This window comes from Balaenoptera physalus (assembly GCF_965194825.1).
Source record: "Balaenoptera physalus genome assembly, chromosome: 8".
Lineage (NCBI taxonomy): Eukaryota > Metazoa > Chordata > Mammalia > Artiodactyla > Balaenopteridae > Balaenoptera > Balaenoptera physalus.
Genome location: NC_138887.1, coordinates 118768420 through 118794481, shown reverse-complemented (window position 1 = coordinate 118794481; position 26062 = coordinate 118768420). Strand labels below are relative to the sequence as shown.

Sequence of the window (26062 nt, the reverse complement as noted above, 5' to 3'; positions counted from 1 at the left end):
GCTTGTCCTTGCCTCCTAATGAAGTTGAAGACATGGGGAGACCAGGCCCGCGTGTGGCTTCCGTGGATGTTTCATCTGTACGTTCCACTGCCCACTTCCACTTGGCTTAATTCCCCCCAGAAAATCTTTAAGGCAATACAGATGAATCTTTTTTGTTTTTAACATCTTTATTGGAGTATAATTGCTGTACATTGTTGTGTTAGTTTCTGCTGTGTAACAAAGTGAATCAGCTATACGTATACATATATCCCCACATCCCTTCCCTCTTGCGTCTCCCTCCCACCCTCCCTAACCCACCCCTCTAGGTGTTCACACAAAGCAGGAGCTGATCTCCCTGTGCTATGCAGCTGCTTCCCACTAGCTATCTATTTTACATTTGGTAGTGTATATATGAATCTTCTTTGTGTATTCAGTTTTCTTCACTCAGGTGACATCCCAGACCTCAGAATGCACTGGTTCCCAGGAATCCCTCTGGCCACCTGGTCAGAGCAGTAGCAGAGGCCTCAGAAGCTTCCTGGGGGGAAGACTGAGATGCTGACCACCAGGACGTTATCCTGGTCAGCAGGGAGCACTGAGCTGTGGGAGAAAGAGGAGAGGAACCAGAAGCCCTGGGATGGGGTTCCTGTCTGCCAAGAAAGAGGATGGCTGGGGTCTGGGAGCCCCGGGGCACAAGCAGGGCAGGAGCGATGGCTGCAGCCCCACAGTGGGTGTATGGGGATGGGTGGGTCTCCCCAGGCCGGTGGAGCGAGGCAGGCACCTATGCTCCCAGAAGAGAGGAAGAGGCTCGCCTCTGCTTGGAGTCCTGAGGATTCTGAGGCCTCAGATCCCTCTTGCTTTTGCCCCGAATCTAGCCAGACAGGCCAGTGTTGGTCCTGAGGAAGATGGGTGGGGAGCAAGGATAGTTCTGTGGGACACCTACCTGCCTGCCGCCCCCCTCCAGGCAGAGCCCCACCCTGTGTTCCACCCCCTAGGCTGTGGCAGCCAGCTGGGGCAGTTATAGCACCCATCAGTATCCCATATAAACACCACCCCACAGACCGACCCCATCCTCATCAGAAGGGGGTCCAGGCCAGTGTGGCTCGTTTTTTGCTACATGGGACCACCTGAGTAATGGTGGCTCTGAGGGGAGTGAGAGAAAACTGGCTGTGAATCCAAAATGGGCCTTCCCTCTGGGCCCAAGAGGCCCAGTGCTTCACTCCCTGAGGGACAGGGAGGTACAGTGACTTGTCCAAGGTCACACGATGGTTTTGGCATCCTACTTTTTCTTTTTTTTTTTTTTTTGCTTCTTTCTATCATATTTGTCTCTCTTGTTTGTGCTTGCAAAACTGACATAGAAAGATGAAGTGACACAGAGACAGCCCCCTTGATAGTAGCAGACGATGTCCTGGGCACAGAAACATTCTCACACAAGGAGGGAGGTGACCAGCGCTGCTCTGGCCTGAGAAGAGCAGTGGGGGTAGCCAGGAGGAGGGGCAGGACTGTGCCACAACGCGGCGGTCATGTCTGCGGATGTCCTGTCTGCTGGCTGGAGGAAGCCCCTCGCTGGAGGTGGGCCTGAAGTGCAGACTCCCCTTCAGCCAGCCCTGGGGGCTGGGCCTGGCCCTAAGGTCTAGCCAGGCTTCTCTGGGGGCCTGGGACTTGGACCAGGCAGCTAGGCTGGATCAGAGCTGCCTCTAGGCCTCCTGGCATGCCCTGGGGTTTAGTGACCAGAGGAGAAAGTGTGGGCTGGCTGGGTTTAGGGATGGGCCAGACACAGAAATCAGGGGTCCTCAGCCTGAAAGCTCCAGGTGGTCTCACTTCATTCTCTCTCTCTCTCTCTTTCACACACACACACACACACACACACACACACACACACACACACACACGCCCCAGTCTGTGACGGTAATTTCATGCCACTAAGGAAAGCTTCATTGCTGGGGATATAGGCGGCGGAAAGAGGTCTCTCCCTTCAGTCTGGTTTCCTTTGTTCCTCCCTCGCCTTCCTCCCTCTCCCCTTCCCGGCTTCCCTCCTCTTCTAGCCTCCTTCTTTCCATTCTCCCCCCTCCCCAACCCCCCGCCCCGCTTTCCCCTCCTTCCCTCCTCCCCCCTCCCCCTGAGCTGTGTGCCCGCCGCGGGACCTCCGCAGAAGGCGGGAGGGTGGGACTCCGGGCTCCGGCCCCAGCCTTGGTGGCCATCCTCCTGCGGGGAAGGAGTTAAGTCTCTCCGCTGCATCCCTCCTCCCTCCTCCGCCTCCAACCCCCCCCCCCCCCCCCCGCCCCGCCGCCTTTGAGTCCTGCAGCTAGGCCCTGGGCTGACCTTCACCGGGAGGGAGGCCGCAGTGCGCATGCCCGGGCCGGCTCCGGCCCGGCTCCTGCCGCTGCCCGGTTACCGGGCGGGTGAGGGCGAGGGAGGGCGGCCGCGGCCCCGGACGAGCCCCCTAGCGCCCGGCCGCCGCCCGATCGGGCGTCGTGGGGGGGCCGCCGAGCCCGTCCCGCCGGCCGCGGCGCATCTCTCCCTGCGCGGGGAGCGGCGCTTTGCCATTTGGTGCTGGTGGTGCTTCGGCGAGGGAAGGAGAGATGGGGGGACGGCAGGGGGGACTCCGGCTCCGGGCGGCCGCCCTCTGCCCGGACACGCGCGCGGCCTGCCCGGAGCGCGGCCTGGGCCGGTGGGCCGAGCCTAAGGGCCGGGTTGAGCCGGCAGGAAGGGCCCCTGCCCGTTGGAATCGGGGCTTCCCCCGGGCCTCCTTCCCACCCGGCAGGACGCAGGAGCCGGCGGGCGGCGTGGCACTGCTGAGCGCCCTTCTGGGGCTGAGCCGTTGGGGAGCCTGGCCTTTGTGAGGTGGGAGTCCTGGCCCGGGACACCCTCACTGGCGCCTCTGCTTTGTGGTCTGAAGGCTCCCCGGTGTCCGCACACCTAGGGTCGCCCCTGTAAAAGCAGCATGCACACGTGTCTGCTGGCTGAGGCCTTGTGAACAGACTGCATTGGTGATCACGTTGTGCCTGTGTGTGCAAATCCATGTGTCTCCTTGTTCCTCTGGTGTTTGCATTGGTGTGTGTGCCTGGGGGCAGGTATGCCCTATATATCTGTTGCCTGTGTATGCGTAAGGATGTCTCCCAGAGACGGGTCTGCAGGGCGAGGCCCTCATCCTGGGGTGGCCCAGGAGGCTGTTGTCTATGGACCTGAGTGATACTCACCTCGGTGGCACCAGATCCGTTGGCCTAACCACCTCCTGCAACCTCCAGCACCAAGACCAGCCCCCTCACAAATGCTTGGTGTTCCCACTGTGCCGATCCACCTCCTCTGCTGTCTTCTTTTCCCAAAAGGCCTCTCCAAGAGTTGAGACCTCGGAGCTTTACATAAACCCTAGAGGTGTCTGCCCCTGCCCCTGTCCCCCAGAACCTCCAAGGTGTCACATGTCCATGCTAGAAGCACCCACAGGGAGGCGGGGTGCCCATGGTGAGGCACAGCTTCAGGTAAGTGGCAGAGTATGAGCTCTGTCCACTGGGCCACTGAGCTTTGGGTGGTTGCAAGTGTTAGCAGGCACTGGTCATGTCCAGTCCCTGTGTGCAGGCACGGAGGGAGAGTGGCACTTAAGACCAGCCTCAGACTTCAGGGGGCTGCAGCCTATTTGGAAAGCCAAACATAACACACATGAAACGCAGGGAACGTGAGACATTAGTCAGTAAAGTGCCAGTTCATGGCCATGGTAGATGGCAGTGGGCATTCAGAGAACAGAAAGATCTGTGCACAGGAGTGGGACCAGGGAAGGCTTCCTGGAGGAGGTGGGGCCCAAGCCGGGCTTTAAAGAATGAATGTGATTAGGACAGGCAAAAGAACAGCAGGAGCAGAGGCTTGGGAATGCGAATGAGCAAGGGGTTTTGGAAGTTAGCGGAGAGACTGGAGAGGTTAGCTCCCCAGGTTACCAGCAGCCACCTTCATGGCCTATGGCAAACACCCACCCATTCCCACCCCAGCAGGGCCCAGTCTCTGAGAGTATGGGTCGGGGTGGGGGTAAGCCTGGGGAAAGATGTAGTAGGAAGGGGACCTCTAGGCCCCCTGCTAAGCTGGTGGTAGAGGCGAGGCATGCTGAACCACATGCCCTCTCTAGCCTTTCAGGGGATTGACAGTGGGCACTTAAATGGCGGTGACAACCAGAAGCACGAGGGGGCCCAAGGAAACCAGGCTGCAGGCAAAAAAGGCTCCCTAGCCAGAACACTCCCTTGGTTCTTTGTCCTGACCTCTGAAGGCATTCTGAAGGGTTGAGGGTCAGGACCACCCCACCCCACCCCAGGGTAATCCTGGGTCTTCAGTATCTAACTTCAAATAAACTTCCCAACAAATTCCCCCAGGCACTGCCCCATCCTCACCTGGATACTGATAGTACAACCCCAGGAGGCCCATAAACTTGACCCACTCTGTCCCAAAGCCCTGGGGCTCTTCCTCCAGAAGGGGGAGAGAGGGGTGTGGCCTTGGGGGCATGGGCGGGGCCAGGGCTCCCGGCCTGGGGAATCTCAGGATTTGCCCCTCCTGTATCCTGTCCCTCCTTCGCCCCAGGGACTGCCAGCCCCCTCCACACCACCCCTTCTGGGGCTCCCTCGTAGCCCCACCGCTACCCCTGCTTTCTCTGGGGTCTTGAGGCTGGCCCTCCCATACCCAGCGCCCCAGCTCCTCAGGGTCCCCTACCCCACCCCCGACTCCAGAACCGTCGGGTCCTGCTCACCTCCCTCTCCCCGCCCCCCCCAGCCGTCCACGCCGGCTCCTGGCCTGCCCCCACGGCTTCTCTTCCTGTTCTCACGAGCCTCATCCACCTCCCTGTTTCCGAAATACCTCCCCTACTGCCCTCACTCTCTCACATAGAGACAAAGGCTCATGTACCCCGAAATAGACTCACACAGGGCTGGGAGACACACACCGTGTCCCGCCACAAACGCACACGCACGCACGCGCGCGCGCCGGAGGCTCTCGTGGAGGGAGGCACACAGAGAAGGCATTTGTGTGTGCACGCACATAAACATCCACACCCACAGCCCCGAGCCGTGCCCACACGAGGGTGCAGACACACACGGCGGGTGAGACAAGGGCGCACACATCTGTGGACGCAGGGGCACCCCGCCTCCCGGGGCACACCCACGCCTGCCGCCCCGGTGCAGGAGAAAGGCCTCCTCCGGGCTCCGGCTCCCCCCGGATTCCTTCCAGCGAATGTTTCCCTACTTGGCCTGCCAGGTCTCTGGGGAAAGGGCCTCAGAAATGCAGCAGGAGCCACTTGGGGGCAAAGCTGGAACTGACTGTTCCCTGCCTGGCCCTGCCGGCGAATTCCCTAACCGAGAAACTATTTGCGGCGAGAGGCCGGGGGGCCGGCGAGCCCCCCGCCACCTCCCCTCGCGTCCCCTCCCCGCGCCGCCTCCCCGCGGCCCTCGGGCGGCCTCGGGCTGCAGTGCCGCTGCCCAGCGCCCGGGAGCCGGGCTGGCCGGCGTGCCTCGCCGCTTATCTGCGCTGTTTGGCCAGCGAGGGTTGGAAAGGCAGGCTTTTCTGTCCCCGCCGAGTCAACAGGCAGACCCCGGGCCGCCGGACTATTTCTGTCTTATCAGTGCAGGAATGCGGCAGCCGCGGCGGCGGCGGCGGCGGCAGCGGCGGCGGCGGCGGCGGCGGGCGGGCGGCGGCGGCGTGGGCCGTGGGCCGTCAGGGCAGCCCTGAAGGGGCCCCCTCCCCACTCCGCTCGAGTAGAAGTGTGAGAGAGCCCAGCAGGACTCAGAGGGGAGAGTTGGAGGAAAAAAAAAAAAGGCAGAAAAGGGAAAGAAAGAGGAAGAGAGAGAGAGAGAGTGAGAGGAGCCGCTGAGCCCACCCCGATGGCCGCGGACGAAGTTGCCGGAGGGGCGCGCAAAGCCACGAAAAGCAAACTTTTTGAGTTTCTGGTCCATGGGGTGGTGAGTGGGGGAAAGTTAGCGGGGGAGGGAGAGCGAGCTGGCTCGGGCTGAATGGAGGGATGGTCGGGAGGGGCCGGGAGGGGGGCTCCCGCTCTCCCACCCCTCCAGCGGGAGCGCCACGGCCCGCGGCCCAGCCCCAGGACTGTGCCGGCGCCCTGGCACCCGAACACGTCGTCAGGCGGCTGGCCGGGGTTGGGTGCCCGGGCGGGGAAGGGAGGCGTTTGCATGGGTTCCTGTCAGGGGCTGGGGGTGGGACTTCGGGACTGTACCCCCCAAGTAGGGGCTCCCCTAGGTACCCGACGTGTTGTCTTCCGTTCTTTTCCTTGTGGGCCCAGGTGTTACCCCTGCCCTGGGGGTGGGGGTGGGGGACATGGCATCGCTGGGCTGGGCTGTCTGTTAATCCGTTGGGACAGTGTTTCTCTGTGTCTCAGGAGCAAGGAGCAGGTGACCCTGTAGTCACTGTGAGCAGGAAGCCCTAGGGCTGAACAACCTCTGCATCCCGGCAGGAAGACTCTGGGGCTTTGCTGACGGCCTCTGCCATCAAGGCCAGAGAGGGGCCCTCTCTAGGGACAGACCCCAACTTAAGGGGTCTGAGGGTCCCTCGCAGACTCAGCCACCAGAAGCTGATGTCCCTAATGCCTCAAAGGTGTGAAGGAAGGGCTAGAGTCAGGGACGCGAGGCCTAGAGACCAAAGGGGCAGGGCAGCACCGTCCTGCCACAAGCAAGCTTGGAAGGTCCACCGGGAGCCTGAGGGAGCCCAGGGGACCTGAGAGGATGGGAATAGGTTGGAAGGGCTGTGGAATAGGAGAGGCAGGGGCTCCAAGACTTGGGATGGGTGCTGGTGCTGGAGCCCGATATAGAGGAGGCAGTCAGTTTTACAATGGCCACATTTGGTTGTGAGCCCAATGAAGGCACGTTCTCAGCAAAAGAGGCCAGAGTCCCTAGAATTTTGGCCCTTCGTGCGGGTTGCCGATCCCTGGTGGCTGGCACAGCCCTCTGGGGGCTCTGGAAGTCTCCCTCTCAGGGCCTCTTCAGCAGATCAGTGAGTACCACTGACCTTGTTAAGTGGGAGAGCATCTGATGGGGAAAGGGGCTTCCCCGGGGCAGCTGTCCTCCAGCCACTGGGCTCTCTGGGCTAACTTCCATCTCGGTCAGCCTAGTGACCAGTCCTAATCTTGCTGCCTGGGGATTCCCTTTTAAAAGGCCCATCTAGGAGGGAGAGGGACTATACTCGTGGATTTTTTACTTGGCCAACTTAGAGCTTCAGTTCTTGGGTGGCTGGGAGCCCCACTACCCCACTCCCAGTGGCCCATCTGTGCTGGTGGGGAATGGCCGGCGTGGGCTCCATTCTGGGCTGCCACCCTGGAGGTGTGAGTGACAGGGTCAGGTGGGGCAGGGGAGGCAGACACATGTACAGGCAGGTTTCACTGCGGAGGCGATGGGCAGAGACAGCTGGCTGGCTGGGGGTTAGGGTTAGACATAGCGCAGGGCAGGAGGGACCGGAGGGAGAGTCGGCGTTAGAAGGGACTCACCAAGCTCAGGGTTAGGGCTCTGCTCCTCCCTGTTCCTGGGAGCAGCTGCACTCCTGGGGGTGAAGTGGGTGGTGCTCGAATGGTATCAGGGGCACAGGGTCTGCAACCATCACTCCCTAAATCTCCTTCCTGCTCTCCAGTCCCCATCCCACCCACCCTCCACTTGACAGCCCCTCAGACCCTCCCCAACCCCTCTTCTGGAATCTGGACAAGTGAGGTTTTAAAAGTCTGTGGACCACTTCACTCAATACATTTGATGTCATCTACATCCCCTCTGAGCACCGGGGTAGCGGCAAAGGAATACACCTGCCTCATCTCCCTCTCCGTGGCCCCCTGCGAACCCAGACTTCTGACCTCACTGGGGTAGGGTGGGGAATAGAGGCGGTCTGGAGGATGGGACCATCTCTGGTGATTCGGGTGGACGGGCAGGGAGAGATGGATATAAGAGGAAATGTTGCTGCTTTTGACCTACCCAAGCCCTCTGGACCTCCCATCTCCAGTTGAGCCTCCCCCCACCCCCCATCGGAGAATCCTGGTGAGGTCTGACCTCAGTCCCTCAGGTTGCCTCCAGCCTTCACCTTGAGAGCAAATTATGGGGATGGGCTACGTCAGCAAAGCCCCTGCCTGGGGAGGCTTGGAATCAGAGGAAGGGGGTGGGGATCAGGGCTGAGGGGTCAAAGGCAGGGGCCCAGAGAGAAGAGTGGGTTGAAATGGGAAGGGTGAGTTCAAGGCAGGACAGCCCAGGAAATGGACTGGGAAGCAGGGAATAGGAAGAGGGGCAGCAGAAGTCCGAGCAGGGAGCCCAGCCCCTAAACTAAACGAAGCAGCAGAGAGCAAAAAGCCCTTCAGGAGACGGCCGCTCAGCGCTGCCTTCGCCGGGAGGAGCTGCATGACCTTGGCTAGGTTGCTCTTCTCCTTGAGCCGCGGTTGCCTCATCTGTCAAGTGGGGAGAGAAGGACCCGCTCAGACTGTCTTGCAGAGGAGCATGTGGATGTGAACATCCTTTAAAAAGGTTGAAAGGCGCTATTAATATTCATTTTCGCGGCACCTTCCGCAAATCCGAGGCTGGCAGTGCCCTGTGCAGTTGCCTGGCTTCAGTTAGCTTCCTGCAGCGAGACGCAAAGCCCCCCTCCGCCAAAGCCGCGCGGTTCCGGCGCCCCCGCCCACCCCTCGCTCGAGCCGTCGGCAGCAGGGTCACGGGCCGGGGGCTCGGGGTGGGAGAGACGCAGCTCACCGCGCCTGGAACAGGGGCCCTGGTCTGACCGGCGGACGCCTGTGTCTGCTTCACCCCCCGCCTCCCCAGCGCCCCGGGATGCCGTCTGGAGCCCGGATGCCCCACCAGGGGGCGCCCATGGGCCCCCCGGGCTCCCCGTACATGGGCAGCCCCGCCGTGCGACCCGGCCTGGCCCCCGCGGGCATGGAGCCCGCCCGCAAGCGAGCAGCGCCCCCGCCCGGCCAGAGCCAGGCCCAGAGCCAGGGCCAGCCGGTGCCCACCGCCCCCGCGCGGAGCCGCAGGTAAGAGGGGCCCAGAGCAGAGGGGGCGGACGCAGGACCCGCAGGGACGGGGTGGGCGAGGAGCGGGATTGGAAGCGGGAGAACGATCAGCAGGGAACAGGCGTCCTGGGTGGGATGCCCTCCCGGGAGGCGGGCTGAGGGGGCACTGGTCTGGTTCCTTTGTGTGCCCACCGTAGAGACAGGCTGCGGCCGTCGCGCCCTTCTCCTTGTCACCTGCTCTGTCCCTCTCTCCACCCCAGTCCCCAGGTTCTGGGTGATGCTTCAGTCTTTGGAGTGGAGGCGGGGCTGGCACTAGGACTGAGGGCAGAGCTTTAGACTGTGTTTCTTAGTGTGGTTATCCAGTGTGCCTTCCTCAGAACCCGCCGGCTTGACTGTTTAAAAACCCCACTCCAGCTCTTCTTAATCAGAATCTCTGGCCAGGGGGGTGGAGCCTGGGGATTTGCCCCGTGGGTGGGCAGTCGCTGCCCCATCGTGCTCTCGGGTGATTCTTTATCAATCAAATGTTGAAGAGTTGCCATAATCTGTCCTCTGGATCAGGTCTGCCCCCAAACCATCAAGGGCCAGCCTATTTACTTGTCTGAGCCAGCTGGTGGCACCCCAAAAGCCCCTGCTGGTGCCTGGCAAGAGAGATACCCCTCTGGGTTTCACTATTTAGCCAAACACACATGCTTCCCTTTGCACACCAGATGGAGTCCTATAAAAGGTGCAATATGGATTTTACCGCATTATTAAATATTTTTTACATAGCAAGGAAAATTCACCATTTATAGGAATCCCATGATGAATTCTTTTGCAAAGTGAGTCATTCTTTTATACAGTAAAGAGTCCCTGATTTATCTTGTATAAATGGAGAGTTTCACATAGATAATTTCTTCAAAACAAATCAGACCTTTAATGAAAACTGCTTGCCTAGCCTTAGAACAGATTTTTGGACAGAGAGGGGGCAGTGGTTGAGAACACCACAAGGGGGCAGTATGCAGCCATCCTCTAGGCTGGGTTCTAATTAATACTTGCCAAGGATTTTCTGGGGTGCTTTTGGGAGTCAGAAGCAGCTAGTGGATCAAGAAGAGTCCAAGTCCCAGCTGCTACCCCACGTCCAGCCGCAGCCACACCCCTCAGGAGAACGTCCTATCCACTCTCTCTGGATACCTATGGGTGTGTCCCTGGACCCTGCTAGCAGGTGGCCCAAGGGCATGAGCACCCCCTGCCCGTCAGTGTCCCCTTCCAAGCCCGGGGTGGCAGGGGTGCAAGTCCTCGCCAGCTTCACACCATCATTTCCTGCTCCAGGGGTGGGCCAGGGCTGTCAGCTCCCCTCCCTTTGAGCTCAGGCCACCTTGGACTGTGCACCCCTGCTTAGCAGAGAAAGAGAGTCCTCAGAATCCGTCCTCCCTCTCCTCTGTCCTCCCCCCTTCCCAGCTTTCCTCAAAGGCTTCTGCAGCTCCCCTACCCCCAGCCCCTTCTAAGTCTCATTTCGATGGCCCTGAGGATGTGGTGGAGCAGAAAGGGGCTCCCAGGCTGGAGAGAGGACGGGGTCACCTCTGCTCCCCCCTGAGAGGACAGAGCGCCAGTGCCACACACCAGCATCATAGCCCCTTGGGCAGGCAGACGAGCGGGCTGTGGGAACCCCAGCCAGGCGGGCTGAGATGTCGGGATAATTTAGCAGGTGGCCTCGTTACTCCCAGATCTGTCGCCATGGTAACCTGGTTTTTTCTTTAAAAAATGTACAGTGCCAAGAGGAGGAAGATGGCTGACAAAATCCTCCCTCAAAGGGTGAGTGCCTTTCACAGCAGCCCCCAGCCCACCCCCCACCCTTTGCTGCTCCGCCCTCCTTCCCCCCTCCCCGCCGCCCCGTGCCTCCTCCCCTCCCCCCTCAGGAGCTGCGCTTCAGCATCACAGTCACTTTCACTTTTTGTTCAAAAAGCTAATTAAGAAGTGAGGCTCCCCAGGCCAGAGGGAGGGGGTGGGGCGGAGGGAAGAAGCGGAGCCATAAGGTTAGGATACTGGGTCTGGGGTGCAGTAGATTGAATTCCAGCCGTCTGAAGACATAAAGGCGTGGGACAAAGAGGAGACGAGGGCTCGGGGATCACAGGCTGGCAGGGGGAGTGAAGGGAACAGAAGCTGGCCGGAAGGCCCAGGCATCGTAAGAGGACCCAGGCCGAGCTGGCTAGGTGGTAGCATGGTTGAGCAACCATGAGCCAGGGTAGAGGCAGGCAGCGACATCACCCGTCTCAGGGACCCCAGGGTCCGTCCTGTCCACTTTGCAGACACCCAAGGGAAACCCAGAGGCCGTGTGACAAGGTAGAGGACAAGATGAGGAGGTGAAGCCCTAGCACTTGCTGGGCTCCCTGGGTGCTCTGGCCGCCGCTAGTGATGAGAGATGCACTGCTTCTCCCTAGTGGGAGAAGCAGTTTTTATCCCCATGCGTCAAGGCCTTTATTGCTGGATTCGGAGTCCTGGCGAGAGCTCTCGTTCCTGCTCTCAAAGTTCCATGCCCTGAACCTGGCCAGCTCCCCGCCACACTCTTTGTGTCCTGGGACCACATGACGCACGCACATTCCACCTGCAAGGCTGGCTGAGCCCCTGGTTCCCGGCCTTGTTCCTCCTCTTCCAGATCCGGGAGCTGGTCCCAGAGTCCCAGGCTTACATGGACCTCCTGGCCTTTGAGAGGAAACTGGATCAAACCATCATGCGGAAGCGGGTAGACATCCAGGAGGCTCTGAAGAGGCCAATGAAGGTGCCTTGGCTTGGGGGCAGGAAGAGGGGGCTAAGTCCTATTCCCGGAATGGAGAAGCGGGGGCTCGCCCCGGGGGTTGGCTCTGTACTACACTCTTTATTTCTACAGCAAAAGCGGAAGCTGCGTCTTTATATCTCCAACACTTTTAACCCTGCGAAGCCCGATGCTGAGGATTCTGATGGCAGCATTGCCTCCTGGGAGCTGCGGGTGGAGGGGAAGCTCCTGGATGACGTACGTCCTGGCCCAGGTCTCTCCAGGTGTCCTGGGGTGGCTACGGGGCTGGGCCGAGGACAGTACTAGGCTACTAGCACTCAGGGCTAGGAAGTCAGCCCTGGCCGGGGCGGGGTGGTCTAGAGAGACGCTCTGGCCCGAGGCCTGCTTCTAACTGTGCCGCCCTGCCCGACCAGCCCGCCCGCTCCCAACTCACTCTGCCCCGACGGTCCCTGTTCCGCCCCCACGGTCCGTTCCTCTCCCACAGCCCAGCAAGCAGAAGCGGAAGTTTTCTTCCTTCTTCAAGAGTTTGGTCATTGAGCTGGACAAAGACCTTTACGGCCCTGACAACCACCTAGTGGAGGTAAGACCCAGACCCCTTCTGCCCTTGAACCTGCCCCCCTTCCACAGACCGCAGTCTCGTCAGCTGCACAGGTTTGGATGAGGGAGCCCCCGCCACCAGGGCTGTAGCCCCACCAGCTCGGTCGGGCCTGTGACATGAGCCGGCTCTTATCTCCTGGGCAGTGGCACCGGACGCCCACAACGCAGGAGACGGACGGGTTCCAGGTGAAGAGGCCGGGGGACCTGAGTGTGCGCTGCACGCTGCTCCTCATGCTGGACTACCAGGTGTGTGCCCCACCCCCCAGACACCACATGAGGCCCTCAGCCCCCCACGCCCTTCCTCCTAGACGGGGTGGGCCTCGGCCTCAAAGGTGCGCATCCTGAGAGGTCCCATTCGCCTCCCTACCCCGCCCTCTCCAGAGCGTGCTTCCGAGGACCCCAGGCACTGCATCCCCGCCGAGTCCCAAGCCGCCTGGCCCTGAGCTCTTTCCACTCTCTCTCTTTTACCTAATTTTCATGGTCACCTTTTCCCAGCCTCCCCAGTTCAAACTGGATCCCCGCCTGGCCCGCCTGCTGGGGCTGCACACACAGAGCCGCTCAGCCATCGTCCAGGCCCTGTGGCAGTACGTGAAGACCAACAGGCTGCAGGACTCCCACGACAAGGAATACATCAACGGGGACAAGTATTTCCAGCAGGTACCCTCTCCCCCGAGCCTGGCGCCCCGGGCAGCAGGCGGAGCTGCTGGTAGGGGAAGTGCCCCTACTAAGGTGACGCCCCCCACTCCCTTCCCGACTCCGTCGGAAACGGTCTTGGAGCCAGAGACCAGGGTCCCAGTCCCGGCTCTGCCATGGCACAGCTCTCTGCGGTGGCCCACCCATCTTAGCCACCCCAGGCGAGGAAGATCTGGAACCCCGGGAGGCCAACAGCTTTGGGGAACACTTCTTGTCACTTGGAATTGGGATCCCCGAGTTCTAGTCCTGGGTCTAGACTCTGGGTAAACTACTTAGCTATTTTGAGCCTTGTTCCTTATCTTTACAACAGGGTGATAACAACACCTGTCCCCTCTAGCCCACCGGGCAGTTAGGAAAATCAAATTGCTGTGGAAGTGATTTGACAAGAGTTCTACCAAACTAGAGATTATTATTAGTAATATGTTTTAATAATAGTTTTTAAATAAATACAACAGATAGACCTGAGTAGTAAAAATAACAGTCGATATTTATTGAGCACTTACCACGTGCCGAGCACTGTTCCAAGCACTTGTGCGTAACCGACTCACTTCATTCCATCAACCCCTTGAGATAGATTCCATTCCCATCCCCTTTCCAGAGATGACGAAACTGAGGCCGAGGTGTTAGTAAGTTGCTCAGGGTTGCAGGAGCGGTGGAAGCAGCACTTACACCCGGGCCGGCCGACCCAGGGCCTGTGCTCTCACCCGCGCGCCGCACACCCCTCCCCGTCAGCGCTCCTCTGGTCGCAGCCCACCTGGCCCCAGCCCCGTGAGCACTGGCTTCTCGTGGCCTTTTCAGAATGGAAACTGTGCTCTTTCAAGCACAGAAGAGCGATCTCTCTCTCCCACTTCAGATTTTTGACTGTCCCCGGCTGAAGTTTTCTGAGATTCCCCAGCGCCTCACAGCTCTGCTATTGCCCCCTGACCCAATCGTCATCAACCACGTCATCAGGTGAGGCCCCCGGCTGCTCCTTGGAACAGGGAATCTCTGTGGTGGTCCTGGCCTCCCTGCCCCTCCCTCTGCCTCCCCTCTGTGCCCCCCCTCCCCTCTGCATCGGGCCCCAGCGCCCTTGGCCTCTGTGGGGGCGGCACGGACGCCAAGGGCTGGACTCCCCTGGCAGCGTGGACCCGTCGGACCAGAAGAAGACGGCGTGCTATGACATTGACGTGGAGGTGGAGGAGCCACTGAAGGGGCAGATGAGCAGCTTCCTCCTGTCCACGGCCAACCAGCAGGAGATCAGCGCTCTGGACAGTAAGGTGGGGCCAGAGCCCAGAGCTGCAGTGGGACATCAACCCAAAAGTGACAGAAGTACAGACAAAACAGACAAGAACGTGGGCCTGTGGAGAGAGGAAGGGGAGGTGGCCCTTCCCTCCTACTTGGAGCTCCGCCCATCCCCCTTTCCCTGGGACTGCCTCGGCATCAGGGACCTGAGGGATTGCCCTTCAGAGGAACAACGGCAAACCCTTTCCCCGCCCCCGTACCGGCCCCCCCTTTCCCTTCCTCTCACACATCAGCACGGCCAGGTGAAAGCCTCTGTCTTTCTACCTGTAGATCCACGAGACGATTGAGTCCATAAACCAGCTCAAGATCCAGAGGGACTTCATGCTAAGCTTCTCCAGAGACCCCAAAGGCTACATCCAAGACCTCCTCCGCTCCCAGAGCCGGGACCTCAAGGTGAAGGGGACTCAGGGAGTGCTGGATGGAAGACAAGCACATCGGGAAGACAGTAAACGTTGTTCACAGGGGCTGGAGGGGGTCCGGGCTCAGGGCTGACCCCACTGCTCCCTCCCAGGTGATGACAGATGTGGCAGGCAACCCTGAGGAGGAGCGCCGGGCTGAGTTCTACCACCAGCCCTGGTCCCAGGAAGCCGTCAGCCGCTACTTCTATTGCAAGGTGTGAAGGGCCCCGCAGGCCTCCCGTGTCCCTCCGGAGAAACCTCCCTTCTCAGCCTCACCAGCCACTCCAGGGAGCCCTCCCTGCTCCCAGATGCTCCTCCAGGGCGGGCGGGGGGCGTCCTGTCACTCACCAGCACCACGGTAACCTGCTTCTGCTCTCATTTCTCTACAGATCCAGCAGCGCAGGCAGGAGCTGGAGCAATCCCTGGTTGTGCGCAACACCTAGGAGCCCTGTGAACGAGCGCCGCTGGGGGCCTCAGGCCCTGCCCTGTCCCCTAGGGCTCCACCATCACTCCTGACGCCTGGCCTCGCCTCGCGCGGGTGAGGCAGGGACTGGATTAAAGGTCATTCACCTGATAACAGCCGTGTGGTCATTGGTAACTGGGGAGGGAGGAGGAAGGGGAGGGCAGTGGGTCCCTCTGGGGAACTCCCCACCCCCTCCCTCAGAGTCTTCTTACTCCATTTTCCCTAGACCTAAAAACAGTTTGGCAGAAGACACTTTTAATAACATTTTCTTATTCAGAAATACAGCAACAAGCCCTCCGTCGGTCCATCCATCTTGCCTCGCCTGGCCGGGGCTAAGGCCGGAAGGGCTCTAAGTGGCGGCGCGGGGTGGGGTGGGGGGGCCCGGGCCGCGCTAGGTGCTATTGGCCTGCTCCTGCTCAAACAGAGCCATGGCGAGCTGCGCACGGCCCCCCAGCCCCTCCAGGTTGCTGAGGCGGCAGCGGTGGTAGAGCTCCTCGCTGAGCCGAGGGCTGCAGTCACGCACGGAGAACTTCTGCACCAGCCCTGGCTCCACGGCCCGGAAAAGGTGGAGCCCTGAGAACCGGAGGAAAACATCCACCACCTCCAGCCCCTCCAGGGCTTCCTCCTCTTCCTGGCCTGCCAGCTCACCAGCCAGCCGGGCTCGCGCCGCCAGGTAGTCCGCATTGTAGAAGCAGCCCTCTGCGGAAGCCTGTCGGTCAAACCTGCCCCCAGCGGGAGCCCCCCGGGCAGGGTCAGCACCAGGAGGGGATGGGGGGTCAGGGCCGGCCCCCGGGGGCCCCTGGGGAGATCTCTGTGGTGCCAGGGCGGGGCTGAACTCCTGGAAGTGGACCGGGAAGAAGGCCTGCCAGCCGGAGATGGCGTTCATGCGGCAGCGGTTGAGGACTTCGGGCCCGGGCCTGGTCCACACGGTGGTAAGGAAGAAGAGCGTGTCCACGGGGTGCTTCTTAGAGACCACGTCCAGGAGCCGCACCTGGGAAGGGGCCTCCGCGCGCACAGCGAGCCAGGCCAGCCTCGTCCCAGGGTACCGTCGTTCCAACTCAGCCGCTGCAGCCTTCACCCCAAGAAACGGGTCCGGGGCCCCTCGGCCCCCTTCCCGCGGCCCATAGACCAGCAACAGGGTGAGCAAGGCATGCTCTCGTGGCTCCAGGACACCGGCTGCAAAGGCCTCCAGGAACGCAGGGGCCGCGGCGGCTTCGGCCACCAGCAGCGGCAGCACCAGCTGCACGCGGGTGGCCTCGGTGACGTAGGGCATGGGGAGGATCTCCACCCGGCTCAGGGGCCGCAGCAGGCTGACCCTGCGGGCCAGGGCCCGCCGGTGGCCGCGCTGCGTCACAGCTTCCAGCAGCAGGTCCAGGGTGTACTCCATGCCCCGCGCTGGATCAAAGCGCCGGTAGCCGTTGAGCAGCCGCTGCTTCTGGAAGCGCAGGCGGGGCTGATAGCGCCGATTCAGCTGCTCCAAAGCAGTCTCCACGGCGTCACCCACATCTGCCCTGCTAGCCCCTTGCAGTGGGCACTTGGGGGCCCCGTCTGCACAGGAGAAGGTGTGCTGCTCTGTGAAGTAGTCCCAGCCCAGCACCTCAAAACGAGAGTGCGGTGTAAAAGGGGCCGGGAGCCCAATGGGCCAGCTCAGGCCTGCCTCCCCCTCAGGGGTCAGCACAGTCAGGTTCCGGATCTGAGCCTGGGTGGGAGGGACGCCCAGTTAGTGCCCCGCTAGGCAGTCAGGACCCTACCCCGCTCCGGCGTCCCGGGGCCTGAGGTCTGCCCTGACCCCAGCAGCACTCGGTGAGGCTCATGGCTTAATTCCCTGTACTTTACACGCTTTAATCCGGAAAGTGCAGAAGGCATACGAATCACAGCCGCCTTTCACAACTGCTGTGAGAAGGAGGCGGTGGGAAACGTGCTTCTGTGGAGGTTAAAGCACCCTGAAACCTAAAGCTGGGCAGTCTTTCTCTTCCATACTCAAAGCACTCGCGCTCTCCTCATAAAGAGCCCTTTGTTTTCACCTGTACCCCACCTCAGACAAGCCCCTCGGTCACGCAGAGAGTTCCTCTAGCTTCTGCCCTTGGACCTTCTAAGGGCGGTGCTGGAGGTTCAGGGACTTCTAGGTTTTTGCCTCCTTGCTGGAGAGGCACTACTGGAGAGAAATTAAAACTATTCTGTCGGGACTTCCCTAGTGGTTAAGACTCCGAGCTTCCACTGCAGGGGGCACGGGTTTGGTCCCTGCTCGGGGAACTAGGATCCTGCGAGCTGCGCAGGGGGGCCAAAAAATTCAAAAATTAAGAAAACACTATTCTTAGACTCCAATAAAGTTGTTAAAAACAAACAAACATTAATTCACTTAACTTTTATAAAACTCAAAAAACAAAAACCCCAAACCCCCCCCCCCAAAACACACAAACCACTCTTCTGTCTAAGCACTCTACCAAGCCCGGTCCTCAGAGCTCACCTGCAAACCCTTTTAAGTGCATCCAAGTCATGCCAGGAGCTTTGATTATCTTATGACTGACCTGGACCCCCCCAGAGCCCCTTCTCCCTGGAGTCGTTTTAAATTGGGGTATGGTCAGCCTCCTTCTACCTCGCCCAGCCTCCCCTCCCGCGCCATCATGAGCCTGGACGCCTGAAGCTCCCTCTGACCTCCAACCCTGGTCCCAGGCTCACCTGCAGCTGTTCTATTTCACTGTACGCTCGTTCCAGCTCCAGAGCACTGAAGCGCTTGTGGAGCCGGTACATGAGGGTTCCCTCGGAGACAGGGTGCACCGCAAAAGCACTCAGGAAAGCCGAGCTCTCCTCCTTCTCGGGGTCCCTATTTTTGGCCAGTTCAAACGAGCGATACTGCTGCCCCTAGACGACCAATGAGACCAATCAATGCCACACAGGGAGGGCTGCCCGGCCTGACCACCCTCGACCACGCTGAGCATTCACACCTATTACTGCCACTGCCGCAGAAGCGGGGAGGGCACAGGAGCTCATTCTGGTGTCCCCTCAACCTCGGCCTCACTCTCACCAATGGATTTTGGAAAAGAGAGTGCTAGCTAAGCAACTAAGGATGCCCTAGCCCCCGCCCACCCCCCAAAGAACCCCACTGTTCCTCAGAAGAATGAAAGCTGCAAGCCAGCAAATACTCCCAATCCTCTGGTCTGGGAGGAGGGGCCCCTCTGGTATCGTCCCCTCTTCACCAACCGAAAGGGAGGCTCCTAGGCTACCTTACCCCTCCAGGAGAGTGGCCATCTCTAGGACACTCCCAGATCATTGGTGACTGTGCAAGTGTCAGGGAAGGGGCGGAGGGCAAGGGGCCAGGTGGGAGGACTGGTAAGGGGCACCTTTCTGGCTTGCTCAGAGGGTCCCTGACAAGATGCCACTCTTGACGGCCCCAGGGATCTAAGACCGCCAGAGGTGAGCAGGGGAGAGCTAGAGGGGCGATCAGGGCTGGAAAAGGCACGACGACAGCCCCAAGGTGCTGCTGGGAAAGTGCCAGCAGCACCCAGCCTCGAGGCCCATCACTCGGTCACTACTAACTTGTCGGGGACCGGGATTAACTTGAAGGGGCTGTCACCTGGTGCTGTGAGACACAGCCGATGCCCAGAGAGTCAATGAGGCAGCGGCCAAGCCACTCATCAGGACGGGCACTGAGGATGTCCCCTCGACAGCCATCCAGATGTGGCCACAATCGAAGCAGGAGGCTCCGTGACAACAGGTAGCCAAAGCCGCCGTGGCAGTATCGGGCCTGCTCGCCCGCGCCAATGAACTCCTCCGTCCGGCCCAGGTACAGGTCTTGGTTGATACTGAGGTGGCCAGCCAGGGCTGCCAGGCGGGGGGCCTGCACATACGTGTCATCCTGCATGACGAAGAACCAGTCGTAGTCGGCCCCAAAGTGTGTGTGAAGATGGCGCAGGGTCTCGGACATGAGCCAGGCTGGCCGTTCGTCCCCGTGAGATACCACCTGCATCCCGGCCGGAGTCCGGGCCCCTCGCTGCCCAGTGAAGTAGAGTAACCGAGGGAAGTGGTGAGCCACCGTGCGGTTCACAGCCACAGCCAGAGTGGACAGTGTGGCCCGGGAGGTCAGGACAGCCACCAGCAACCGCTCGCGAGAGCCCAGCTCTGTCTGGATGTACCGAGTCCTGTAGGGAGACCAGCGTGCCAAGGGTCAACTCCCTAACCTTTAGGAACTCAGTGTGTCCGGCCTATACATCCCCCTAGGAATTAGTGAGTTGGAGCTGAGAACAGAGAAGGGAGAGACCTCCTCATCCATATTCATGAGCTACTGGAGTGAGCAACCACTGAGTAGCCGACACTGGGCCTGATTTGGGAGAGGTCAGCCAAGGCTGGAGGAGAAGGGTTAGATGCAATGCCTGCCCCGTTGAAGAACATCCAACTACTAATTTAACACCAATGGGTGAGGCTTTCTCAGACCTGAGGAGGAGGAAGAAATTGGACCAAACCCTGATGGATAACAAGGTAAAGAATTGCTTCAAGGAGCCTACAATGATTACCAGCGAAGGCAGAGGCCAGGACTTGGAGCAACCCTAAACTGGGCTCTGGGGACTATGCACACACGACTCTCACCTGAGCACCTTCTTGTAGGGCTTGTTGGGATCCCTGTAGTAGGGGACAATCCGGGGTTTGAAGTCTTCATCACTTTGGTCAAGCTGAGTTCCTGAGTCTAGATTCTGTGGCCCTCCTGGTTCCCCCACAGCCACTACACAGGGATCTTCTCCCTCACCCTGGATCCAGGAAACCCGCAAGAGGCTCAGGCTGCACCCCAGAGACAGCCCTAGGATGAGGGGCAGTGCTGGTCGCAGCAGAGCCAACACTGAGCTCAGTCGCATGGCGGTGGGCCCTGCCATGTGCGTGCCCCAGGGGGCACAGCCTCAAGGATCGATCAGTGGGTAAATGGGCACCTGGCCGGGTGTAGGTCTGCAGTTTTAACAAAGGAACCTGGGGTCAATGAGGTCACCAAGAGAACAAGGCGTGTTTGCTTCCAGGCCCAGTATCCCCGGGAAATGTCTGCCTGGCCTTCTGTTGTCAAGGTGCTGGATCGAACCCTCAATCCAAATAGTAAATATCAGAATCAATTTCACCCACTAATGGTGAGGCTTACAGTAAAAACGGGAGGAAATAAAACTCAGTCCTGTCAAACCTAACCCCAAAAGGACTACATACATCTGTAGACTGGATCTAAGCCAAGAGATGGCAGCAACCGATAAAGATGGGCTTGGGGAAAAGCACGTGCTCCATCAACACAACAGCCCCCGGCTAGAGGAACCTAACTCCACGGGCCTTTCCCAAAGAGCACCTGGCGGGGGCACATCTCACTCAGTTTACTGCAGGCGCTGCTGACTGGCCGCTGAAGGCCGGCACCGGGATGGGGGCAGGGCCTTTCCACTCTATTCCCGAGTGTTAAGCAGACATCTGGCTAGGGTACCCACCCCTCCCAGTAGTCAGGAGTGGTCAGGAGCCACTGGCACCGCGCACAGAAGCTCTGCCCACCTAATGAGGTGGACGGAGGATATGGTGACTCAGCACGCAGAGCCTCTCAGAGGAGCACAATGGCTGATGGAGCCACTCTGCAGGGCGTTCTTCTCCGAAGCCCCGCTGCTGAGAGGCTGGTGCTGCCCACCATCTTCTGAGAAGGGACGGGAGGCCAATGACAGTAACCCCGGCCGCCTAAGAGCGATTCGGTGTTTGGTGTTACCAGAGCCCCGGGTACCCAAACCGAACCAAAGCAAACCGAGAAGAGAAGCAGCTAGCGACAACGCAGGGATCCTGTGAAGGCGCACGGATGCTCGGCTGGCTTCCGGTGCGCCCGTTGTCAAGCCCGGCGCCCCTGTCTACCTCTCAGCAATCAAAGAGCAACTCTAGTCCTACAAAGAAGGCCCAAAGCGAGTGTTAGTCGTTAGTCTCACAACAGAAATAAAACTGGCTGCGTCACGGGGCTGTAGAGGAGGAGCAGGGAGACTCCGTTCGTTCTGGCGACGGGAATGGAGGTCGCGGCGGGGAGAGGTGGGCAAAAACCCCGTTCTCAGGCCCGTCAGCGGGGGCAAAAGCCCTGCCTGCGCCAGTGGGCGAAGAACAACCAAGGACACCCCGAGGCCCACGGGGGGAGTCCCCTGCAGCCGGGCCAGCGGCGGCGGCGGGCGGATAACGGGCGGCCGGGGTATGGCGGCCGCGGCCAGCCCGGTCCCGGGGAGTGGGGGTGAGGGAGTGGGGCTGGGACGTGCTCCTGTCCTCCGGAGCGGCGCCCCCGACGCCCCTTGCAGGGGTAGGACGGGGAAGGGGGAACAGACCCCAGGGCCCGAGGCGCCGGCTCCGCCGCTGCAGCCGCTGCCACCTCACAGCCTGGCCCGTTCCTTCCTCTTCCGCTCGCTGTCAGTCCCCGTCTCTATGGTGACCGCATCCGGCCGCTCGCTCCGCCGCCGCCCTCTCTGTGGTCGTCCCGCCCCCTCTCTGCGGCGCGTACCCGCTGTGGGGTGACGTGATCGTCCCGCCAGCCCCCCGCCCCCCACCCCCCAGCAGCAGGCGTGCGTTCCGCAGACGCTAATCCGAGTGAACCCAGCACGGACCCAAAGGTGACGCAAGCTTCAACCTCAACTCCCTTCTGCCCTAGAAAAAATTACTCTCCCTCAGTGAGCGCGCTTCTGCCTCCTTGACGACTGCTCCCAATGGGCTTCCCGAACCCCATCACCCATTCAGTTATTTCAGAAATGTTTATTGTTTGCCTACTAAGTTCCAGATCATCGTAAAGGAGTAGTAGACGAGGTGGGCATGGTCCCTGCCCTCAGGTAGCTGAGAGTTGCGGGAGACAGGCATTAAAGACACATTGACAAAAAAAGTATAAATTTAGGTGGAAGTCACAAACTGTCATAAGAACCATTGCAGAAAAGTAGACTCCAGTGGAGAAACAGGACAGGAAGAATTAGACTGAGAATTTGGGAATCCTGAGATCCAAAGGTGCAGTAAGTTACCCAGACAAAAAGTGAAGAGAAGTTTTCCAGGCAAGGAGCAGAACACAGAAGGCCCTGAACAAGGAAGAGATTGGCCTAGAGAACTGGGAAGGCCAAAGCCGCTAAAGCCTGGTGAGTGAGGGGAAAACAGGTCAAGGGAGGCTGGAAGGCAGGCGGGGCCTTCAAACAAGTATGGTGGGTTCCCACCCAGGACGGCACATCCCTAGGGAGCAATTTGGAAGTGCAGTTTTGTTGTCAGATGGTTGAGGGGAGGAGCAGGAATGCTAGATGTCTTATACATTGCAAGATCGTATCACACTAGAAAGAATTATTTGTCCTACGTAGCTTTCTTTGTTTTTTGTTTTTGTGTTTTTTTTCCAGCCACGCCGTGAGGCATGCAGGGTCTTAGTTCCCCAACCAGGGATTCAACCTGCGCCCCCTGCAGTGGAAGCCCCAGAGTCTTAGCCTCTGGACCCTCCAGGGAAGTCCCTGTCCTACGTAGCTTTCAAATATGTCCTACTGAACAATCTTCTTCGTGAAAAAAAAAAAAAGGTTCCAATCATCTAATCCTTGAGCCTGTGTTTTATATATAAAAATTAAGTAATTTTGCAGGGTTGTAATATGTGCTGAATTTTCAAGGACTGGAACTATCATGAAAATGGAAGGACCATTGTACTTTCATTTTGTCCAGGAATGTACTTGTTAACATTTTGGAGAACTGTATCATGCACAGCAATGTCATTCATGGTGTTGTGTCTGCATTTGTACTGTCACATTCAAGCTGGTACTACATTAGGTACAAGCGTCTGACTAATGATGTTTTCTAGCATACTGAAATAACATTATTCTTTTATTATAAAGGATTTCCTTTTCTTCTTTCTGTTGTCATTGCACTGTAATTTTTTGTAATTTATGTGTGTAGGTAGGTTTTGTGACATACGAACTTTATTTCAAAACAGGAAAGGGGGTGTTACTTGAAAAGTTTGTTATTGAAAGGCAACATTGGGGTTGGTAGAGTCAAGAACCCATACAGGAGGCACATGAGATGGAATGCACCAGCACCTTTACCCTTTACTATGTTTTGGTCTTATCCTCAGATAGACAGCAATTTGATCTCCCCTCAGCAACTGGCACGTAAATAGGTGGTAAATGAATGGCTTGTTAGAAGACTCTGGGAAGCATAGTAGAAACACTCATCTAGAGGTTGAAAGATACAGGTTCCAGACCAGCATTGTCCAATGGAAAAACAATGTGAGGGACTTCCCTGGTGGTCCAGTGGCTAAGACTCTGAGCTCCCAATGCAGGGGGCCTGGGTTTGATCCCCGATCAGGAAACTAGATCCCGTGTGCCACAACTAAGACCTGATGCAGCCAAATAAATAAATAAATAAATAAATATATTAAAAAAAGAAAGAAATATAATGTGGGCCACATATGTAAATTTTAAATATTCTGGTGGCCACATTTTAAAGTATTTATTTATTTAATTGAAGTATAGTTGATTTACAATGTTGTGTTAGTTTCAGGCGTACAGCAAAGTGATTCAGTTAGATATAGATATATTCTTTTTCAGATTCTTTCCCATTATAGGTTATTACAAGATAATGAATATAGTTCCCTGTGCTCTACAGTAGGTCCTTGTTGTTTATCTATTTTATATACAGTGGTGTGTATCCCAAATTCCTAATTTATCCCTCCCACCCCTTTCCCCTTTGGTAACCATAAATTTGTTTTCTATGTTTGTGAGCCTGTTTCCGTTTTGTAAATAAATTCATTTGTATCATTTTGTTATTCCACATATAAGTGATATCATATGATATTTGTCTTTCTCTGTCTGACTTCATTTAGTATGATAATCTCTAGGTGTAAACATGTTGCTGCAAATGGCAATATTTTTTAAAAATTTATTTATTGAAGTGTAGTTGATTTACAGTGTTGTGTTAATTTCTGCTGTACAGAAAAGTGATTCAGTTATACATATATATACATCCTTTTCATATTCCTTTTCATTAGGGTTTATCACAGGATATTGAATATAGTTCCCTGTGCTATACAGTAGGACCTTGTTGTTTTTCCAGTCTATATATACTGGTTTGCATCTGCTAATCCCAAACTCCCAATCCATGCCTCCCCCACCCACCCTCCCCCTTGGCAACCACAAGTCTGTTTTCTATGTCTGTGAATCTGTTTCTGTTTTATAGATAAGTTCATTTGTGTCATATTTTAGATTCCACATATAAGTGATATCATATGGTATTTGTCTTTCTGACTTACTTCTCTTAGTGTGATAATCTCTAGGTCCATCCATGTTGCTACAAATGGCATTATTTCATTCTTTTTTATGGCTGAGTAGTATTCCATTGTATATATGTACCCCATCTTCTTTATCCTGCAAATGGCAATATTTCATTCTTTTTTATGGCTGAGTAATATCCATATATATATATATATATATATATATATATATATATATATACCACATCTTTTTTATCCATTCATCTGTTGATGGACACTTAGGTTGCTTCCATGTCTTGGCTATTGTAAATAGTGCTGCAATGAACATTGGGGTGCATGTATCTTTTCAAATTAGAGTTGTCATGTTTTCTGGATATGTACCCAGGATTGGGATTGCTGGATCATATGGCAACTCTATTTTTAGTTTTTTAAGGAACCTCCATACTGTTTTCCACAGTGGCTGCACCAATTTATATTCCTACCAGCAGTGTAGGAGGGTTCCCTTTTCTCCACACCCTCTCCAGCATTTCTTATTTGTAGATTTTTTGTTGGTGGCCATTCTGACTGGTGTGAAGTGATACCTCATAGTAGTTTTGACTTGCATTTCTCTAATAATTAGCGATGTTAAGCATCTTTTCATGTGGCCACAGTTTTTTAAAAAGCAAAATGAATCAGGTGAAATTAATTTTAATAATATATTTTATAGTATTAAATATATCCCAAATGTTAACACTTCAACGTGTAATCAATATAAAAAATTGAGATATTTTACATTCTTTTTCTTTTCCACATGCAATCTTTGAAATCCAATGCCTATTTCACACAGCGTATCTCAGTTCAGACTAGCCACATTTCAAGTGCTCCGTAGCCACATCTGGCTAGAGGCTACCACATTGAACAGCAAAGTTCTAGACCTTTCTCAGTGACTAAGTTTCTAGGTAATTCTGGATGAGACATTTCCTCCCTTGGGTCTCAGTTTCTTCATATTTTAAATGAAGAGTCTGGACTCTTCATTTCCTGCTTCCAGCACTGATCTTCTGTAATTGTTCATATTTAGCCAGTCCTTTTCCCCTACCTCTCTCCCTCTTATTTCCCCGTTTCTTCTCCCTTCATGCCCAGGTCTGTTGCCTGCAAGAGACCTAAACCCTGGATGAGAATGGCAGAACTTCTTACTTTTGTAGGCCACTCTTTCTGTGCTGAAGGAGACTTTGCCCAGCAACGGTCAATTCATGGGAAATCATGGACGCGATCGGTGGAGTCAGAGAAGGAACTGGTTAGCCCTTGCTGTCCCAAGTCACTTTACAGAGCTGGAGTCCCAGAACCGAAAGATTTGAGCTTCAAGCCTGGCCATGTTTCCTCCCAGCAGTGTTGTTTTATTAATAGCGCCGTGCCTGTATTTCCAATCTGTAAAATGCTGTTAGTACCCACCTTAGCGTCTGTTGGGGGGATTAAATGTGATGGCATAAATGAAAGAGTATAATTAATTTTAGGTCTCTGTAACCTGAAACCTGCCTGTGACCACGCATTTTAATGAGGCTGGGAGAGGCAGGCATGTTGTAGACCTCCCAGGAGGCTAGGTGCTTGGATAAGCAATTTTATGTGATCCACAATCATATAACTTCCTTGTTTCATAAAGAAGGGCTTTGCAGGCAGTTAACTATTGTCTATGTATCTCTTTACCTAAAACAATGCTTTTGGCCATATGGCACTTATCACCTGAATGTCATCATCTGTGTCCTTTTTAAATTTTCCA

At 56.9% G+C, this 26062-nt stretch overlaps 2 protein-coding genes across 9 annotated transcripts in view; one reads left to right on the top strand and one right to left on the bottom strand.

Moving 5' to 3' along the window:
* SMARCD3 (SWI/SNF related BAF chromatin remodeling complex subunit D3) overlaps nucleotides 1-15227 on the top strand; it is a 33612-nt gene extending 18385 nt beyond the window's left edge. Inside the window, exons 1-13 of one of the 5 annotated variants that reach the window (XM_082473802.1) lie at nucleotides 5584-5906; nucleotides 8742-8953; nucleotides 10681-10723; nucleotides 11565-11687; nucleotides 11796-11934; nucleotides 12095-12261; nucleotides 12423-12524; nucleotides 12774-12935; nucleotides 13825-13922; nucleotides 14092-14227; nucleotides 14523-14645; nucleotides 14764-14865; nucleotides 15040-15227. In XM_082473802.1, coding sequence (XP_082329928.1) covers nucleotides 5829-5906; nucleotides 8742-8953; nucleotides 10681-10723; nucleotides 11565-11687; nucleotides 11796-11934; nucleotides 12095-12261; nucleotides 12423-12524; nucleotides 12774-12935; nucleotides 13825-13922; nucleotides 14092-14227; nucleotides 14523-14645; nucleotides 14764-14865; nucleotides 15040-15093 — 1539 coding nt within the window. In that variant the 5' untranslated portion in view covers nucleotides 5584-5828 and the 3' untranslated portion in view covers nucleotides 15094-15227. Of the gene's footprint in view, nucleotides 1-5583; nucleotides 5907-8741; nucleotides 8954-10680; nucleotides 10724-11564; nucleotides 11688-11795; nucleotides 11955-12094; nucleotides 12262-12422; nucleotides 12525-12773; nucleotides 12936-13824; nucleotides 13923-14091; nucleotides 14228-14522; nucleotides 14646-14763; nucleotides 14866-15039 lie in introns of those variants that run through there. The other 4 variants (XM_082473804.1, XM_082473805.1, XM_082473806.1 and 1 more) reach the window with 4 other exon arrangements.
* Nucleotides 15228-15351: 124 nt separating this feature from the next.
* On the bottom strand, nucleotides 15352-21555 carry CHPF2 (chondroitin polymerizing factor 2). Of its 4 annotated transcripts, none has more exons than XM_082473778.1 (5): nucleotides 21419-21555; nucleotides 19698-20798; nucleotides 18688-19252; nucleotides 17793-17975; nucleotides 15352-16812 (listed from the first exon to the last, which is right to left on the bottom strand). In XM_082473778.1, the coding sequence occupies exons 2-5, from the start codon at nucleotides 19976-19978 to the stop codon at nucleotides 15505-15507; spliced, it is 2337 nt and encodes a 778-aa protein (XP_082329904.1). In that variant the 5' UTR covers nucleotides 19979-20798; nucleotides 21419-21555; the 3' UTR covers nucleotides 15352-15504. The 4 variants fall into 4 exon arrangements, with proteins under 4 accessions (XP_082329904.1, XP_082329903.1, XP_082329902.1 ...); XM_082473777.1 differs by having other exon boundaries at nucleotides 19698-20048; nucleotides 20622-21534; XM_082473776.1 differs by having other exon boundaries at nucleotides 19698-20995; nucleotides 21419-21529.
* Between the last annotated feature and the right edge of the window lie 4507 nt (nucleotides 21556-26062).

Coding starts and splice junctions, on each gene's coding strand:
- CHPF2 (XM_082473778.1), bottom strand. CDS start 19,978: ATGGCAGGGCCCACCGCCATGCGACTGAGCTCAGTGTTGGCTCTGCTG. Junction 19,253..19,697: donor CCCTACAAGAAGGTGCTCAG/GTGAGAGTCGTG, acceptor GTCTCCCTACAG/GACTCGGTACATCCAGACAG. Junction 16,813..17,792: donor GTGAAATAGAACAGCTGCAG/GTGAGCCTGGGA, acceptor CCTCCCACCCAG/GCTCAGATCCGGAACCTGAC.